Source organism: Juglans microcarpa x Juglans regia, chromosome 3D (assembly GCF_004785595.1).
Source record: "Juglans microcarpa x Juglans regia isolate MS1-56 chromosome 3D, Jm3101_v1.0, whole genome shotgun sequence".
In the NCBI taxonomy this organism is placed as follows: domain Eukaryota; kingdom Viridiplantae; phylum Streptophyta; class Magnoliopsida; order Fagales; family Juglandaceae; genus Juglans; species Juglans microcarpa x Juglans regia.
The window spans coordinates 28,138,710-28,159,399 of record NC_054598.1 but is presented as its reverse complement, the minus strand read 5'-3'; the positions used below and the strand labels follow the sequence as shown (position 1 = coordinate 28,159,399).

Genomic DNA, 20,690 nt, shown 5'->3' with positions numbered 1-20,690 from the left:
CATATTTGCTTCTCTGAAAACATGGTGAACATGTGCATAAGGGATTGAGTGAGGGACTGTGCTTCCTCTTAAAAATCCCATGCGTACTAGTTCTTGCACACTTCCGAAAGAAGTCAGTCCACCACTACACTAGAGTTGGACTCAACCAAAGAAGTCTCTCAATCCGAGTTGGCAGCACAACTTGAGGCCATAAAGGAGGGCTCGACATTCGGCGACGGTGTCAGTTGCATGTCCATAATAGTGCGCAAAATTGGCCACATGTCCCTGGTCATCCTGGGTGATACCCCCCAACCCCACCTGAAGGCCCAGGATTGCCATTAGACTCTCCATCCACATTTAATTTTACAGTCCCATGCCCAGATCGAGTCCACGCTACAGGTTGCAGTGGTTTAGAAGAGACCGGAGCGATGGGGCAATTAAGCTCCTGCAAAACCGATTGATCTCTCGGGCCCAGCTTCTTGAAAGATCAAAGGGTACTTGAAACTTCCATGGGGTGACTTTTAACAATGTGAATGGCAGCCCTCCAATCATGATGGACACCATCCATACGTGCTACGCAGCGTGCTCTCCAAAGAGCCCAGGTAATAAGAATGGGGGTGATGCCGCTTAACATGCCTACTTGAGAGGAGGAGGAGGCCCGCAGCCACCACACGTTTAGAACTCCCGGCCAACAACGTACCTGAGGTAGCTCAATGCCGAACGAAGGAGCAAAAAATTCCATACCTTCCTCGCCCCCTCCTCATCACACAGCACATGGTCCAGTGTCTCCATTTGCGGGGCTTCAAAACAATTACATTTGGACCCTACGGGGATGCCAAGCTATTTTATCGACTCATCGGGAGGAAGAGCATTCTTCCGAGCCCTCCAACATACAAAAGACAGTTTCTTTGGCACGTGAGTTTTCCAAAGCCATTTCCTACACTGACAGAGGTTACCATGCTTTTGAATCAGCTGCCAAGTCGACTTTGTGCTAAATAAACCCTTTGCATTGGGCTTTCCATAGATGGATATCCTTGCCTTCACGCAGCCGAATATGAGAAACACCAGTCTTCTCCACCATACCATCATCTACCAATGCCCGTAAGGTCTGGAAGTCCCAGCCTGTTGAGTTCAGCAAGGAGCGAACCTGAAGACCCGATTCACCCACCACTAGTTTTGTGTCCGTAATGGCTCCATCAGCCAACCAGTTATCGAACCAGAAATTTATATCCCCTCTGGGTACCAGGTATCTCGTGTTCCCTAACACTTGTGGCATAACCAGCATGATACCTTTCCAGAAACTAGAGCCCCGTGTGTTATTCAGTAGCGTAGTAACATGAGTTGCTAACATATTTTGCATTGAAAAAATCTGACCAAAGAGAGCCACCAGTGAGGAGTTTCCATGCAAACTTCATTAGGAGAGAAGTCTGAACTTCCAAGAGATCGCGAATACCCAAGCCACCCTCCTCCACTGGCAAACAGATCTTGCGCCAAGACACCTATTTCCTTTTTTTTTTTTTTTTTGTTTCCGTTCCAGTTCCCCGAAGGAAATTTGAGAAGATTGACTTAAGGGCTGTGAGGACTCCTTTTGGCAAGTTAATCACCGAAATCACATGGATAAGCATGCTATTCAAAACATGCTTTATGTAAGCTTTTGGTAACAAGAAGAAAGCAAGAAACAGAGAGCGTTGATGGAGGCTTGGATAAATGATTCTGTGTATTATGCTGTTCATGTAAAAAGAAGAAAGGAGGCCGTAGCCTTTATACTAGTCTGATTTGTAACAAACTAACAGAAAGTAAGAGTAACAATTCTATATTTACAGCTGTGTAAAAATAAAGAATAAAAGAATAAAAATACAAAAACAAAACGACTTGTAGCTTTGTTTTACCCTTTATCATCTAACACCCCCCCACAAGATGGAGAATAAAGGTTAATTATTCCCATCTTGGATAGATGTGATTGCATGAGGTAGGAGGGAAAAGCTTTGGCAAGCAAATCAGCCAATTGTGTATGAGAAGTCACATGTGCAGTGGTGATGCTTCCATCTTGGATTTTATCGCGAATTAAGTGGCAATCAAGCTCGATATGTTTTGTTCTCTCGTGAAATACTGGATTGGCAGCAATATATAATGCAGCTTGGTTGTCACAAAAAAGAAATGCAGGCTGTGGGTGATGTAGACTGAGGTCTTGTAATAAATAGCGAAGCCAAGTCAACTCTGAACAAATGGTGGCCATTGATCTATACTCAGATTCAGCTGAAGACCGAGAGACTACATTCTGTTTCTTGGACTTCCAAGAGATTAGTGATTGGCCTAAGAAGATGCAATAGCCTGTGGTGGATCTACGGGAGTTAGGACAAGAGGCCCAATCACTATCACAATATGCCTTTAGCTGAAGTTGAGATGAGGAGGAGAGGAGAATGCCTTGACCAGGGGAGGTTTTAATATATCTCAGAAGTTTGTATACAGCAGCCAAATGAGTGGACATAGGCTTGTCCATGAACTGACTTAGCAATTGAACAACAAAACTGATATCTGGCCGAGTGATTGTGAGATACAATAAACGGCCAATAAGTCTCCTATAAATGCTAGGATCAGAAATGGGAGTGCCATCTGCTTTGCTAAGTTTGGAATTTTGTTCCAAGGGAAGTTTCAAAGGTTTACAACCCAACATACCCGAATCTGAAAGGATGTCTAAGGCATACTTCCTTTGACATAAGTGGATACCCTTGGAGGATCTTGCAATCTCTAAACCCAAAAAATATCTTAGGCAGCCCAAGTCTCTTATTTTGAACTGAGTATTGAGAAAAGTTCTAAGAGAAGAGATGGAATTATTGGAGTTGCTAGCAACGAGGATATCATCAACATAAACTAAGATGGCAATGTAGGAATCTCCTTCTTGTTTAGTAAACAAACTATAATCTGATTTGGATTGAATAAAACCAAAAATAAGGAGAGATGATGTCAACTTAGAGTTCCACTGTCTTGAAGCTTGCTTAAGGCCATAAAGACTCTTAAGGAGTTTGCACACTTGGTGAGGTTCACCCTTGGTGTATCCGGGTGGTTTTTTCATGTAAATTTCCTTGGTTAGATCACCATTCAAAAAAGCATTGTTTACATCGAAATGATGTAAAAACCAGCCTTTAATGGCTGCCACACTAAGTAAAAATCTGACAGTTACCAACTTAGCTACAGGTGAGAAGGTATCAACATAATCTACACCTTTTACTTAGGTGTAGCGTTTAGCTACTAACCTAGCTTTCAACCTTTCCAAAGTGCCATCAGAATTGAATTTTACCTTGTAAACATACTTACAATCAATTGGTCTTTTACCTGGTGGTAGATCAGTAAGTGTCCAAGTATGGTTTGTTTCCAAAGCTGCAATTTTAGCTTCCATAGCTTTACACCAAGCAGGGTCCTTAATGGCCTGTTTGTAAGAGTGAGGCTCGGTATGCAAGGAAATGGAAGTGGTGAATGCTTGAAAAATAGGATTAAATTGATGATAAGATAAACAAAGAGATAAGGGAAACGGTTTACCATTTGAAGTAGGAGCCTGCTTGGAACTTGATTGTTCATAAGGGTGCTGCACGACATGGTGGCAGTGGTAATCCTTGAGATATTGGGGGGCTGTTCTAGTCCGAGAGGATATTCTAAGGGTAGGTTGTGGAGCAATGGCAGGATGTGTTAGAGGAAGAGGATGATGTGGTGAGCTGGAGTGTGGAGTTGAAGGTGTAGTTGTAGGGTTGTGTGGCGAGTTGGGTTGTGTAGGTGTATGGACAGGTGCAGGGGTAGGCGAGGGGTTGTGTGTGGGTGATTGGATTTGGACAGTAGGGAGAAGGTTAGGAAGATCTGAAGTGTTGTGGTGGTTTTGTTGTAAAACTGAAGGAGATGTGAATGGGGGAAAAGAGGAATTAATTTGTGTTGTTGAAGGTTGATTAAAATGGAAAGAAGGTGGTGAGAAATTTGTAGGGGGAGAAGAGTTAGAATTAATGGTATGGAAAGAAGGTGGTGAGAAATTTGTAGGGGGAGAAGACTTAGAATTAATGGTATGGAAAGGAAACACAAATTCATGAAAAATAGTATCTCTTGAAATGAAAATGGTGTTGTTTTGAATATCTAAAAGTTTATATCCTTTAACTCCAAAAGGATAGCCAATAAAAACACAGACACAGCCTCTAGGGTGAAATTTGGTTCTGCCTTGGGAGATAGTGGCAGCAAAACACAAAGAACCAAAAACTCTCATATGAGCATAGGTTGGTTTTTGTTTAAAAAGGAGCTCATATGGTGTTTGGTTGTTCAAAAGGGGTGTGGGGAGTCTGTTGATGATGTATGTTGCTGTGAGGACAGCATGATTCCAATATTTATGGGGCAAACCAGATTGAAACATGAGGGCTCTAGTGACATTTAATAAGTGTTGGTGTTTCCTCTCAACAATGCCATTTGTTGAGGGGTTTCCACGCAACTTCTTTGATGAATAATACCCTTGTTGTTAAAAAACTATTTCATTTGAAATTCAACACCATTGTCACTTCTTAAGATTTTAAGTTTCATGTTAAATTGTGTTTCAATTAAATGATAAAAAGACTCAATGCACTTGCGGGTTTCAGCCTTGGTTTTGAGTAAATAAAGCCACGTGGAACGGGAAAAATCATCCACAATAGTTAAGAAATATTTGGAACCATCGTGTGCAATGGTTGGGGAAGGTCCCCAAATGTCACAGTGGATGATTTCAAATATATTAGAAGAAGAATGAGCACTATCAGGAAAAGGCAATTTATTGAACTTTGCTAAAGGACACAAGGTGCAAGGTATTTCATTAGTAAGAAAGTTGTGAGTGTTTACAGAGAGATCATTGATCAATTGAAGCCTATGTTTGGATAAGTGACCTAGGCGACAATGCCATAGGTTGTATGGGGTGGGATTCTGTGCAACAAAAGCAAAATGTGTGGGATCTGTGTGTGGTTTGTGTTTATAAATGGAAAAATAATTGGTAAGGGCAGTGGTTGACACATCTGAACATTGAAAATGGTAGAGTCCATGCAGCAGGTCACCCTTCCCAATCGTTGTCCAAGAATGCAGGTCCTGAATGAAACAGTGAGAAGAAAAAAAAAGAAAACAACAGTTGTTAGACTTGGTCAACTTTGGCACATAAATAAAATTGAAATTGAAAGAAGGGACACAAAGAACTTCTCTGAGAATAACAGTATTGGTTAAATGGACAGTACCAACATGGGTCACGGATGCTGAGCTTTCATTTGGAAGCTTAACAGAGTATGAAACTGTGGAAGTAATTGATGAAAACAGGGAGGTGCTACAGACCATGTGGTCTGTAGCACCAGTATCAATTATCCAATTTGTGTTGGGTGAAGCCAAAGGGGCGTGTGTGTGTGTTGAAAAGCAATTGAGTATACCAGACATGTTGGAGTGTGAGGCTTGGTTATTGGAACGCAAGACATTAGCCGAGATAGGATCCTAAGGTTGTAGAAGAGCCAACAGCTGCTGATATTGTAGCTTTGTCAAACCCACATTGTCCTCACCGAAACCATCAGATTCAAGAGCAATAAAGAGATTAGCATGATAACTAGGAGGCTGTTTGTTATGTAATTTGTGACCCGGTGGATATCCTTTAAGCTTATAGCATTTTTCAACCGAGTGACCAGTCATATTGCAATGGGTGCAAAGGGGAGGTTCGGCATTGCCAAGTTTGAAGCAATTGTCAACAGTGTGGCCTAAAATTTTGCAGTGAGTGCAATAAAGGTGGTCCTTTCTGGGATTGGTTTGATTTGTGGGAAATGGTTTGGAAGGATTATAGGGTTTCTTGACAGCAAGAGCTAGGATTTCAGAAGGTTGGGGATGAGATGTGAGCTGGTGATGGCGCTCTTGTTGCTGGACAAGAGAAAAAACCTTAGAAACAGGGGGAAGAGGATCTAGAAGCATGATTTGGTCACGAATGGGTGAATAAGAATCATTCAAACCCATTAAAAATTGAAGAACACAATCCCGTTGGGACCAAAAGGATCTTCATAGTGCCGCAGGAACAAGATGGGAGGGGGTCATAAATTGCCATTTCATCCCAAAGAGTCTTTAGATTGCTATAATAGATGCTTACCGAGTCATGTTCTTGGGAAATAGAAGACAGAGCTTTCTTCAATTGGAAGATTCGGGGCCCATTTTGGTGAGACAGCCGTTCATGAAGATCCAGCCAAATCTCGTATGCATCGTCGACGAAGGCAACACTGGATTTGAGAGAGGGAGTGATGGAATTTTGAATCCATGACACTACCATGTCATTACAACGATCCTAGAGGTCGATTAAGGGGTCATTAGGAAGGTTGGGTTTGGTTAAGGTGCCGTCGATGAAACCAAGCTTATTCTTAGCTCGTAAGGCACGTTTCATCGCACGGAACTAGGTTGTGTAGTTTTCGGTAGTGAGTAGATTAGCAACGAGAGTGATTGAAGGACTATCGCCGTGATCTAAACGGTAAGGGTTTGTGGGATCTGCAAGATTGAGGTATCGGGAGGGAGGGTTTGTATGGAGGTCTGAGTGGGTTGGTGAATCGGGTGGAGTATTGGAATCGAAGAGCTCCATCGTTTCTCAACCTGGCTCTTGGATACCATGTAAGCTTTTGGTAACAAGAAGAAGGCAAGAAACAGAGAGTGTTGATGGAGGCTTGGATAAATGATTCTGTGTATTATGCTGTTCATGTAAAAAGAAGAAAGGAGGCCGTAGCCTTTATACAAGTCTGCTTTGTAACAAACTAACAGAAAGTAAGAGTAACAATTCTATATTTACAGTTGTGTAAAAATAAAGAATAAAAGAATAAAAATACAAATACAAAACGACTTGTAGCTTTGTTTTACCCTTTATCATCTAACATTTTATAAGAGTAATTTTTCCCTTGAAAGAGAGAAGCTTGCTCTTCCAACTAGCTAGTTTTTTTTGTAGCTTGGTAATCAATGGGTCAAACATACGTATGGTGAGACACCCCACGTGTAGAGGGACCCTCAGATAATTGCAAGGCCAAGTCCCCTCCTCAAAGCTGGTTATGCGCATCATCTCCAATTTCCTGGAAGGAGTGTAATTAGAGGGAAAAAAATTGAGGATTTAGTAGGACTTACAAATTGCCTGAAAGTGCTTTCGAATTTGTGGAGTAGCCGAATGAGTTTACGGATTGAGATCTTTCCACCATTTGAGAAAACAAGAAGGTCATCAGCATAAAAGGCTTTATCTACCCCTGAAGAAGCATGCGTGAGAGAAGTTCCACCGATAAAATAAAAAAGGTATGTTACCAGCTAATATACAAGCTGCCAGGTTGCTCAGCACTCAGCAAAAAGAATCAGAAAAATAACAAACAAAGCAAGCAGGAGCATATACGGTTATTTAAGGGCATTTATGTATTATCATTCTTGTATAGAACATTCCATTTCTTCTATAAGTAGGACACTGTACATCATAGCTTTTTTACACTTCTTTTTACAGAATTTATCAAATGAAAGAATGCTTTCCCACATCTCTCTCATGCCCTGTTTCTTCTTCATCTTCGTTTAGCACCAACAAACTTCCCTCTTTCGAGCCAACTCTGACATGGTATCAGAGAGGTGAAGCATGGCCTCCAACGATCCTCCCCCACCACCTCCTCCTCCCACCAAATACACAAATCTTGCAGACCCACAAAATCCCTGTCGGCTCGAAACATCTGATAACCCAGGAACCATCCTCGTCACCGATCTTGTTCATGTTGAAAATTTTTCCACCTGGTCTCGTTCACTCCAACGTGCTCTTCGCGCAAAGAACAAGATCGGTTTTCTCAATGGAACACTCAGCAAACCTTCAAACCCGGCTGACCCTCTAGTTGACCTCTGGGATAGATGCAACGATATGGTTGTATCTTGGATCCAGAATTCTATAAGCCTTCCCCTACGCTCTTCGCTAGCCTTTGTTGACGATGCCCATGATATATGGACTGAGTTACAAGAACGTTTCTCCCCACAAAATGGACCCCGAATCTATGAACTTAAGAAAACCTTGGTTAATTTGTCTCAGGAAAATGATATTGTGAATGGCTATTACGGCAAACTCAAGTCCCTTTGGGATGAACTATCCATCCATGACCCACTACATGTTTGTTCTTGTGGCTCAACCAAAACTCTCTCTGACCGCTACCAACGCGATTGCGTGATTCAGTTCCTAATGGGTCTCAACGACTCCTACTCCAACGTCCGGGACCAGATAATGCTCATTGACCCATTACCTTCAGTCACCAAGGTATTCTCGTATATCAAGCAGCAAGAACGACATCGAATGGTTACTTCCTCAATTCCCCACCCAGATTCTATTACTCTAGTCTCTCGGAAACCATCCCCTAACCCACCTTCTAATTCTGGCAATAAAGATAAGCCTTATTGTACACACTGCAAGATTACTGGTCACACTTTGCAAACATGCTTCAAATCTGGAAACGCCGTTGCTCCAGTCTGCACCCATTACGAGATGACATGCCACACCATGGAACGTTGCTACAAACTCCATGGGTACCCTCCAGGGCATAAAATGCACAAACCACGTGGGAATGCCGTGTCCTTTGATTCCCCTGTTTCTTGCAATCAACCTGATTCCAGTAATTTCTTGACAAAGGAGTAGTACAATGATCTCATAGCCTTGTTGCACAGTAAGGATTCCAATTGCACACCATCCGCAAATCATCTCCAGACGGTTATCTCTACTCACCCTCAATCCTCTTCCGCTGCTGGTAACCTTTTTGTTTATCCACTTCTTCTTATTTTTCCACCTCTTGGATCATTGACACAGGGGCCACTGATCACATGATCTGTAGCCCCTCCCTTTTTACCACTATCACTTCCACCACTTCATATTCTATCAAGCTTCCTAATGGGGAATTAGCCCCTGTAACTCACATCGGCACAGTCAACATATCCACCTCCATAATTTTACATAATGTCATTTGCGTCCCATCCTTTGCTTTTAATTTGCTGTCTGCCTCTAAACTTGCTCAGCAGTTAAATTGTTGCCTCATTTTTTTCTCTAATTCTTGTTTCATACAGGGCCTTTCTCCTTGGACAACGATTGGGAAGGGTAGCATGGCGCATGGGCTTTACCACCTCCTACAAGAAACCGTTGATCCTCAAGCTTTAGACATTACTTTATCACAGAATTTCCATTCTCAAAATTTTATTTCTGCAGCTGTACAACCCATTGACTGTGCTATTGATTTATGGCACTGTCGGTTGGGTCATCCATCCCATTCTCGAATGCAACTCCTCCATGATTCCAATGTAATTTCTCAAATGAATACAAAGAATACTTTACCATGTTTTATTTGTCCCCTTGCCAAACAGACTCGCTTACCTTTTTCCCTTAGCAATCATAATACAAATGCTTGTTTTGAGATCATACATTGTGACTTATGGGGACCTCACTCAATTATTGCACATGATGGTAGTCGTTTTTTCCTCACCATTGTTGATGACTACTCACGCTGCACTTGGGTTTATCTTTTGAAAAATAAATCTGATGCACGTCCATGTCTTAAATCCTTTTGTCACTTAGTTGCTACCCAATTTAATTCTCGGGTAAAAGTCTTGCGTAGTGACAATGGTGTTGAGTTTTCAATGTCTGATTTTTATTCCGATCAAGGTATCATCTATCAAAAATCATGTGTTGAAACACCACAACAAAATGGATTAGTTGAGCGTAAGCATCGCCACCTTCTCCAAGTTTCTGGTGCACTTTGTTTCCAATCCAGCATTCCATTGAAATTTTGGTCTGAATGTATACTTACAGCCACATATTTGATCCTCATAGTCGTCGTTGTGCTTTTCTTGGATATCCATTTGGCGTCAAAGGTTATAAATTACTTGACCTTGATAATCACCAAAATTTTCTTTCGCGTGATGTTATCTTCCATGAATCATTGTTTCCTTTCCACACCCCTTCACTCTTTCCCTCTTCTTCAATATCTTCTACTCCATAAGACACAAATCTGCACTTACCCGACCCTGATTCCTCATCCACAAAAAATTCTGCCTCTCCTTCCATAGAGACACCACCCCATCCAGCAGTCATTCCCGCAACATCTCAACCTCCACCACAACCCCGACTCTCCACTCGCACCCAACGTCCCCCTGCCTACCTCAACCAATATATTTGTCCCTCCCCTTTCACAGCACCTCCACCTCAAACCATGACTTCTAACTCCTTGCAGGTTTCCCGTGATTCTCATGCTTCCTCTTCATTTTTGTCCAAGGATACTCCATGCCCATCAGGTAAACCATTCTCTCTTTCTTCCACTTTTTCATTTCATAAATTGTCACCATCTTATCATGCATTTGCTTTCGCTATTTCCTCATCCATTGAACCATCATCCTATGGTGAAGCTATTAAAAATTCTGACTGGTGCAAGGCTATGCAATCTGAAATTGCTGCTCTTGAACTCAACAATACTTAGACTATGGTTGCATTACCACTGAGAAAACGTGCTATCGGCTGCAAGTGGGTCTACAAAAGTAAACATCACTCTGATGGCAGTATAGAGAGATACAAAGCATGCTTGGTAGCCAAAAGTTTCACACAACAAGAGGGCATTGATTACAACAAAACCTTCTCACTCGTGGCAAAATTGGTGACTGTCCACACCATACTTGCCGCTGCTTCCATCCAAGACTGGTTTATCAAACAATTTGATGTTCAAAATGCCTTCCTCCATGGGGACTTAGTGGAGGAAGTTTTCATGCGCAAACCTCCCGGCTACTCCAAGGGTCCATCTTCTCATGTTTGCCGACTCAACAAAAGTCTCTACGGCTTGAAACAAGCTTCGCAGCAATGGTATGAAAAATTTTCTAATGCTTTGCTCACTTTTGGTTTTTAGCAATTGAAGGCGGATTATAGCCTCTTCACTCATACAACAAATGACTCCTTCACGGCATTGCTTGTGTACGTTGATGACATCATTGTGGCTAGTTCTACAATGGAATCTATTGCTGCTCTTCAATACTTTCTCAATTATCAATTCCGAATCAAATGCCTTGGTGATCTACGATACTTTCTCGGTATTGAGGTTGCTCGTTCTTCAAGAGGTATTTCCATTTGTCAACGGAAATATGCTCTCGATATATTAGCCGATGCCCGTTCTCTTGGCACTCGTCCTCTCAAAATACCAATGGAACAGAATCTAAAACTTAGTAAGGATGATGGACAGCCTCTAAAGGATCCTTTACCTTATCAAAGACTCATTGGCCACTTGCTCTATCTCACAATAACACGGCCTGATCTCAATTATTCTGTCCAAAGGTTAAGCCAATTTATGACAACCCCCACATCATCTCATCTTCATGCTGCGCACCAAGTTCTTCGATATGTCAAAAGTGCACCTGGCCAGGGGTTGCTCTTCTCTTCCAACTCCTCACTTAGTCTTCAAACCTACTCAGATTCGGATTGGGCCTCCTACCCCGACTCCAGTCGATCACTCATGGGATTTTGTATCTTCCTCAGCTCCTCACTTATCTCCTAGCGATCAAAGAAACAAGTTGTTGTTTCTCGATCTTCAACCGAAGCCGAATATAAAGCCATGGCTACAACTTCTTGTGAACTACAATGGCTGTCTTATGTTCTCAGTGATTTACATCTGTCCATTCCTCTACCCATTGACATGTATTGTGACAATCAAGCCGCGCTCCACATTGCAGCAAATCCGATCTTCCACGAGCGCACCAAACACATAGAAATGGATTGCCACCTTATCCGTGACAAGATTCAAGCTGGTTTTCTTCACACTTGCCACATCCGATCCTCATTCCAGCTCGCAGATCTTTTCACCAAAGCATTGCCCTTAGCTCAATTTTCTTTTTTGTTATCCAAGATGGTGATAGAAAATATCTATGCTCCATCTTGCAGGGGGATGTTACCAGCTAATATACAAGCTGCCAGGTTTCTCAGCACTCAGCAAAAAGAATCAGAAAAATAACAAACAAAGCAAGTAGGAGCATATACGGTTATTTAAGGGCATTTATGTATTATCATTATTGTATAGAACATTCCATTTCTTCTATAAGTAGGACACTATACAACATAGCTTTTTTACACTTCTTTTTACAAAATTTATCAAATGAAAGAATGCTTTCCCACGTGTCTCTCATGCGCTGTTTCTTCTTCATCTTCGTTTAGCACCAACTAACTTCCCTCTTTCGAGCCAACTCTGACAAGGTACAGGGACAAAGGATCGCCTAGTCTAAGACCACGAGAAGGCTTAAAGGATCCATGAGAACTACCATTTAGCATCATAGAGTACACTGGTGAAGAGATGCAGTTAAAGATAAGGGCTCTTCACTTGTCTGAAAATCCCAACCTTCTCAACACTTCCATAAAAAAAATGCCAATTCACCCAGTCGTAAGCTTTGGCCATATCGATTTTAATAATGACATTGCCCCTTGGTCTTCCGATTCATGCCATGTACCAGTTCTTGCGTGAGCGTGATATTATCAAAAGTTGTACGCCCACGGAGAAAGGCCTCCTGTTCAGCAGAGATAATACCCTCAAGAAGCGGTGCCATGCGGTGACATGATTTTATAGGCCACCGAGCACAAGCTAATGGGTCGAAATTGTGCAAAGTTGGAGGATCAACCTTTGGGATCAAGACAATATTAGTTGCGCCAAAGAAAGCGGACATAGGCTTCCCCTCAAAAATTTCTCTGGCCATAGCCAATAAATCCTCTTTGATAATTTCCCAAGTAAGGACGAAGAAGTTAGCCGAGAACCCGTTGGGACCCGAGCTACTGTCTCGAGGAATTGACCAAAGGACCGCTCTTACCTCCTCCAACAAAGGCAGTTCACAGAGAGCTGCATTTTCAAAATCCAAAATCAGAGGAGTGAGCAAACTCATAGCCGAATTGTCCAACTCAACACTAGACGTGGATAGGAGCTCACTAAAAAATTCAATGGCCCCATTATGAACCTCTTTAGCCGTGTCTAAAAATTACCCATTTGCAAGAGTCATGTGATCAATGAGCTTGTTCTTTTTTTCTTACTTCGCTTAGATGCGTGGAAAAATATTGTGTTTGAGTTTTCCTCCTTTAACCACTTAATTCTGGATTTTTGGCAACCCAATATTTCTTCCCGATGCAGGCACTGGATTTGTCTTTGCTTGCATAGCAATAATTTTGACTCACACTCTTGGGAATAATTTATTGTAACCAAATGCTCCAAGTCTATCAGTTTAGCTTCTATATATATATTTTTTATCTCAATAAAAATTCATGTAATGACTTAGACCAAAATATCTATTTACAGATTTCATATTGGACCGAAATGATCCTGCTACAGATACTAATCCGACCAAAGTAACCCTGCTATAGTTCCTAGGTTGGGCTAAAGTGCCCATGCTATATATCTGAACAGACTAAAATACCTATACAACAATTTGAATTAGATAGAAACACCTATGATCCAAATCAAACCAGCAGATGATAATTAGAAATCTCCAAAACTCTCAAGAACCATCTTCATCCTTAACTTTTCTCTCTTTCCCCTCATCCATCTACCCTCTTCTTGTTTTTCATTCTTATATTCTTGCAGAGTCATGTTTATTCGTCGACCATGGTGTGACCCATGGCAAAGATGGACGACCACTTCGACGTGACTCGATTTGACCACGATGAGACTCATAACCATGACAAAGACAGAAATATAGAGAAACAATAAGAAATGTTCACTTTCACACCAGAGACCCATGGCGTTGTTGTTATTGTGGGTCTTAGATGGAGATTTCTAATGGGTATTTCAGCTGTTGGCTTGATAGTTTTGAGATGGAGACTATTTGTGGGTATTTGTACCTTCTACTTGATGGTTTTGAGATGGAGATTTCTGGTGGGAATATTTGCCTTGGACTTGATGGTTCTGAGATAAGATGTTTATGGTTGTTGCGCTACCGTGGTCATGGTAATGAGATGAGGTGCAAGCATAGTTGCTCACCATGGGCTTCCAGCACTTTGTGTTTACCCCTGTAGTGTGAGCACTTGCCTTGCTAGAGGATGAGCAATTATTTAGTATTGTCACTCGCCTGGGGTTCGAGTGCTTAAGTTGCCATTCTGGATGCGAGGACTTTTGCTCGCACCCAGCAAAGTGCTCACAAGATGTTGTTGCTCGCCTAGGGTAGCAAGCACTTTTGTGCGTGCGGGATGAGCACTTTTGAAAATATCACTTCATTTATTTTTTTGAATACTCGCACATGAGAGGAGCACTTCCCAAGATGGTCTCTTTTGCTCGCCCTTCAGGAGGAGCACTTTGCTCACTAAGAGGCAAGTTGTTGTTGCTAGCCCTAGATCAACCACCATTTTCTCACCATGGGGTGTGATAACTACTTGGTCTCCCCTACTCATCCCAGAGTTCGAGCTATTGTCACTTGCTTGAAGCTCGAGTAGTTGTCGCTCACTCGAGGTTCAAACATTCCTTACTCCCCCTTCATGCTCTTCAAGGAGTGAGATTTGTTGCTCTTCAAGGGGCGAGCATTGGTGCTCACCTTGGGCACGAGTGCTTTTGCTTGCTTGTGTGAGAGCTATTGTTGCTCGTCCCGGGGTTTGAGCACTCATTGCTTGCCTAGGGTGCAGATACTTTTGGAGAATGAGGTACACTTTATATGCTCCAGAGCTCTGAAGTTGCTCACCCGAGGGTGCAGTTAGCCTTTGTTTGTTTTGGACCGAGCTTCCAACACCCTTTGTTCACCATGGGGGTCGGGTACGTTTTTAGATCATAGTATGGTGTACATGCTCGGTAGTTGAGCTTCCAATATATCCGACCAATTTGATCGGGATTGAATACTTTTAGCAAATGGATACCTTATACATGCTTGAGAGCCAAGTTCTCCCTTAATTCGACCAATTTGATTGGGGTCAGATACTTTTGGAGAATGGGCACGCTATACATGCTTGGGAGTTGAGCTCCCATTGTAACATAATTTTTTTTCTTCAAATTTGAAGTATTCTGTATAGGAGAAATCGAGCACTTGCCTTGCACGTACCCTCGTACCAGTTATCCAAAATGAAAGAGCTCATGATAAAACAAAAAACTTCATTTTTATAATCATTTTGGATGTCATAGGTAACCAAGTCATTAGACAAGGTTAAGAGAATGTGAGTTTAAAACTCAGTAAACAAATCAACCGAATATCAATGTGAAATGAGCAATGCAGTTAATATAATGTGATAGCTATGTTCAAAGAAAAATTCTACATCCCACACTCTCATCCCACTAGTATTATGTAACATTTTTATTACTTCTAGATCATCCTTTATTTTTTTCAAAAACGAGCAAGGAGAGAGAGTCAATTGATAATAGGAAAGGAAGTGACAGAATGAGAGTGAGATAAGAGTTCCAGTGTTATGCTATAAAATGTGATATGAGCCATGATTACCTTTATGAGTGAGTTAGAAATGATATGGGCCGTGAGCCTGAATGGATTATGAGTTGAATGAATATGGGCTATGAGCCCAATTAGAGACCATGTGAGTTCAATAAGATATGGGCCATCATCCTAAACAACTGGTCAGCATGATAAGATATATCTCATGAACCCAATTGAACCATTAGTCCACTAATATATCGAGGTCATGACCTTGATTGGGCTATGAATCCACTAAATTATGGACAATGGGCATTGGACCACAAATCTACTAAGATATGGGCCATGAGCCCATGGATGCTTGATGGAGATCTTTGGGCTTGTAGGATTTTTGGGTTCAACATGATTGGTTCCCTTTCAACTGAATTGGATCATGTGCCATGTTTCCTAAGGGAGGAAAGTTCAATCCTGTAGAACAAATACTAAAATAGTTCATATAATTTACTTAATTGACATGTTAATCATTGAGGTTTAAAAATGATGGGAGGAGGGAGTCATCTAGTGGAGGAGAATGGGAACCCCACCCCTTCTTCCACCCCCTCTCGATTAACTATGTAATGGATCCTTCGATGACTGAGTTCGAGATCGTCACTCTCCAAGAATAGAGAAAATGGAGAGAGAGAGAGAGAATTCAATTTTGTAAACTTTAGTGATGATCTTCTTCCCTCTGATTATGTTTTTATCACTTCTTATCTCTACACGACCTTGTTTCACACTATAGTTTATACTGGAATTACACTTGGAATGACAATGTTTTATTTACACTACCTACATCCACAAAACGACAACGTTTTTATTAATACACATGATGCCGTATTTCTCAACACTTACAAATTTAACTATCATCTTCCTCTACATTCTTTCTTCTCCTTTCACTCCAGTGTACAATTCTTCGTCTAGCTACGCCTTTGTGACACCTCCAGATCACCGCTTGGGGTGTAACGGAGACTTGGAGTGTTGGGACATGCAACACATAGTGACATACCTCTGTTCATGACAGTGAATATGTAATGGATCCTAGTATGCAACTAGCAATATGCAAAAATCGCAGCAAGATAAGGGTGACTAAAATAAAACTCATGCCAGAATGAATTAAACATCCCAACTGCATTAATAACTATCACAAATTCAAACTTAAAAATAGCACATCCTTAATACAAGTACTTAAAACCATGTTTCAACAGTTAGATCAACTCTTTCATATGCTCTAATGTATGAAGAATTAGTGCTATGAACTTCAGAATCAAATCTAATCTTTGCACCATGTCTGGCTCCTCCTCAACCAATCATATCTATTGGTCCATCTTGGTTGCTCTCTTCCGGTCTTAATACAACTTCTATCATTTCAGGAGAAATGGTTATGAGAATACCATAGTGAGATTCTTTGAAATCTCAGTAAGTTAACAATCAACATGCACAAAGATAAATTATGCATGACAAATGATAAATATGACATGTATGCATGCAGAAAAATCTGTATTATTCTCCCATCCATCTTTTCAAAATTTATTTCAAGTCACACGAAAAACATTGTGATGCACATTTTCTTAAAGAAAACATTTTCCAGATCATCTTTAAAAAATGTAGCCTTTCATCATCATTAAAGCAATCATTAACATTAACATTAACATCATAACATATGATATTATCATAGTTTCTCATATGCATTGTAAGTACCTACTGGTGACTATAGTATAAACTCATGTTGAAACTACTTTGTTTGCAGACTCATTTTCAATGTATTGGTAACATAACATTTCATCATAACATCATTATCGTAACGTCATAACATTATACATATGCACCCACTAGCCTTAGGTGCCACAAATTTAACTTTGCTCCGGTATTCTTCAAAAAGAATTAATTCAAAGCCCGTTGACTGTTCTACGTCAACCCAGGCCGGGTTACCACTCCATTTTTACTCACTCCATAGTGGATAAAGGAGTTCCACTAGGATTATTCACCATCCTAACCTTCCAGGTTGTGACAAAATTATTTTTCATGCAATGCTAAAAAATATTTTTCATGACATTTGTTCGTAAAGTATGCTTAATGAGAAAATAAAATTTTCATATGATAAATTATACATGTCGTGTAAGCAAGTAACCAATACTCATTGTATCATATAACATGATGTTTCATGCTCAAAATGACATTTATATCATGACTGTGACATTTATCAATAAATCATAAATAAATGATCAAATTGTAAGTTAGAGGCTAACTTACAAATTTTCTGAAGTTAGAGAATCGATGTGGTTGTAATCAAAGTTATTCTAAGTAAGGATTTGAACCACTAAGGAAGATATTCATAATCAAAAGGATTTCTAAAATCGGTACTCACAAAGCAACCCTTAAAATTTTCAAAATTGCCACTAAGGCCCTAAATTTTTACTATTTGCAATCGAGCCCCAAAATTGACCAAATTTTACAAACCCCATATTTTATATGTTCTAAAACCATTTATGCCCTTAGTATTGAAAGATTCAATTTAAACCTATACCAAGCATACCCAACCCATGGCATGCATCTCTTAAGGCCTATATGTGATTTCAAGTTTAAAACCTCTATGGATGCATGTGTGCACAAGTTTCATCAAGTGGGAACTATAAATATAACCTTAGGGACAATCTAAAAACTTAGCTTCAGGTCATACAAATTCATCCCAGCACTTAAGCATGGGTTAAGGCCAAATTACTAGTAAACCATCCACTAAGCATATGCATGATGTTTTTAGCTTTTCTTTTACCAAGAAATGTTTTAAAACCTAACTAAATCATGAATTTCCATTCTTATCCCAATCACAAGGCTTTATAAATGCTCATTATTCAAGGCTAAGCAATCTAAGCAAAACCCCACAAATTAAACATAAATCAAGTAAAACCGATGCATGCTAGATGATCAACACAAGATATGAATTTATAACCTATCATGACATGCTTTCAACCTCAAATTTAAACCTTAAGAGTTTATTCCAAGACATTAGTGAATCATATAAGATCATATTAAGACATTTCATAGCTAAAAATTCAATCCAAAGCAATTTATTCCATCAAAACACCAAATCTGACCCGGTTTGCATCTTTCATGCTAAACCTTAATTAAGCCCAATCAAAATCTCATTCTCATGCCATAAATTAAAACCTAACATGTCATTCTAATACTTAACAAAATATGGGGCAAGATTACTTACAAAATCGTGGCCCTTTGAGCTCCTAAACACAACTCACTTGAAGAACAATCTTAAACCCACACGGTTTGACTCTATTCTCACACTAAGAGGGAATGACTTTCAATAATGATAGATGAATGCTTTGATGAGTGGTGTGAGTAAGTGAGGAGTGAAGGGAGGTATTTATAAGATTCATTGGAGGGATGAGAGGCACGACAATGATAAGGCTTGGGATTGGTGGAGGTGGGCAGTGGAGTGTGGAGGTGCAAAATTCCAGCTTGTGTCATCCTTGTGCAGGTGAGTAGTGCCCTATAACTTCATGATTTCATCAAGGCTAGGTGATACAATATGTCTATAGATGCAGGGGCCGGATTGGTTTAGAAATAATAGCAAAAAAACAAAAAAACAAAAAAAACAAAACAAAACACAATTCCAAAAGGGAATCATGCTAGCCAACGGGTTGAGGTCTTCCAAGCTTGACCAGTTTTTGCTTATTTGTTTGTCTTATCTTTGTGGTCTGTTTAGTAGGTATGATGACCTACATTTAAAGCCTTTTTAGGTGAGGAAGGAAGGCTTGATTGGCTACCATGTGATCATACATGAGCAGAAAATGGAAGGAAAGCAAAGAGATGAGGGTAGCCAAGTGACATGCGGGATTTACTACCATTGCCAATTGGTTTGGCATATCTTTGGGGAATTAATTGTCAACAAGCTCATGAGTGCTTTGAGGGACCTCTTAGCGATTGGAGGGCAGGGGTGGACGCATGTGGAGGTGGCTCAATAAGGAGCAGAAAATCTATGAAGGAACTAAGGGCATTCGGTTGGGACTCAACTACACCTCCAAAGGAATTAGTTGGGTTTTGGTTTGGTTTCTTGGAGCCATTTCACCCAATGCCAAGTCTAAACCTTGAGTGATATGGTGAGGTGTAAATAGAAAAATTTTCCTTGAAAATGTGGTGGAAATGGCATGGGCTAGGATTGGTTTGATGAAGTGCACATGGTGGTGCACCTAGGTGTTGATTAGTGGTTATTTGGGCATTGACATGGTTTGGTTCCAATTGGCATGTGTTGGGTCATTCCTAACCTTCTAGGTTAGTCTAAGAACAATACAAATTAATAATAAAAACCAAAAATTTCAGATCATAAATGTGACAAAATAATTTAAAGAAAACTATTCAGAAATCATGGTTTTGAGGTTACTATTCATGTGTGGGATGAATAGTACTTCTTAACTCAAGTTAGAAGCTTAACCATGGTTGGGTAGGAACCCTAGGGGCATGTGGTTTATCTTGGGATTAAGGAAAACTAATGGTATGTTGTATGTGGGCCTCATTTGGAAGGATGAAATAAAAGGCAAGGCTTGTTGGGCCTTATGGGTTGGGCCATTTGTGTAGGTCTTGGATGTGGGCTTTCGTGTCAGTAATTATGTGGACCTTATGTCTGGATTTGTGGGGCCTAACTATGGACTCAAATGTCTACTAAGTTGGGTCTCAATCTTTGATCTTTCTTAGGTTGGGCCGTTGGCCTTTGCTCTCATTAAGTTAGGCCCAATGGCTTCTACCGATCACATATTGGGCCTAATTTCTAAGGTTCTTCAAGAAAGGCCTAGAACTTTCTAATTTCCAAATGGGTCTAGGGCTTATGGTGCCTATTCTTAGCCCATCTCATTCTTAGTGAATTAAGGCCCTAAACAAAACACTCTTGGGCTATTTCTACATCCATCCAACACTTAGCCTTTTAGCTTAACCCATCAATATGCCATGTGTCATACCACTATTGGCCTCTTGGTAGTCATCCTAAAAAAAATAATTTTAAAAACACTAAGTTCTTCCAATAATTCTAACAAATCCCAATGTGTGAATCTCAAGCCAACTAAAATAATAATAATAAAATAAAAATAATCACATCTTAAGCTAGTTAGGATCTTAGGTGCTAAACTCAAGTCCTAAAGTGATTTTTAAGCAAGGTGTTACATCCTCCCCCCTTAAAAGAAGATTTCAACCTCGAAATCGGATCTTAGTTAGTGGAAACATAATAGGCGTTCACTCGCTTCTCAATCGCCCTCCGTTGCACAATTTCAATGCTTTTGACTTCTAGAATACCTTCTTATCGGTCGCACACTCACTCA

General features: G+C 40.5%; 1 protein-coding gene across 1 annotated transcript; it reads left to right on the top strand.

Moving 5' to 3' along the window:
* Positions 1–7,585: 7,585 nt before the first annotated feature.
* LOC121255189 lies at positions 7,586–8,620 on the top strand. The gene has a single exon (XM_041155467.1). The coding sequence runs from the start codon at positions 7,586–7,588 to the stop codon at positions 8,618–8,620; it is 1,035 nt and encodes a 344-aa protein (XP_041011401.1).
* The last annotated feature ends 12,070 nt before the right edge of the window (positions 8,621–20,690 follow it).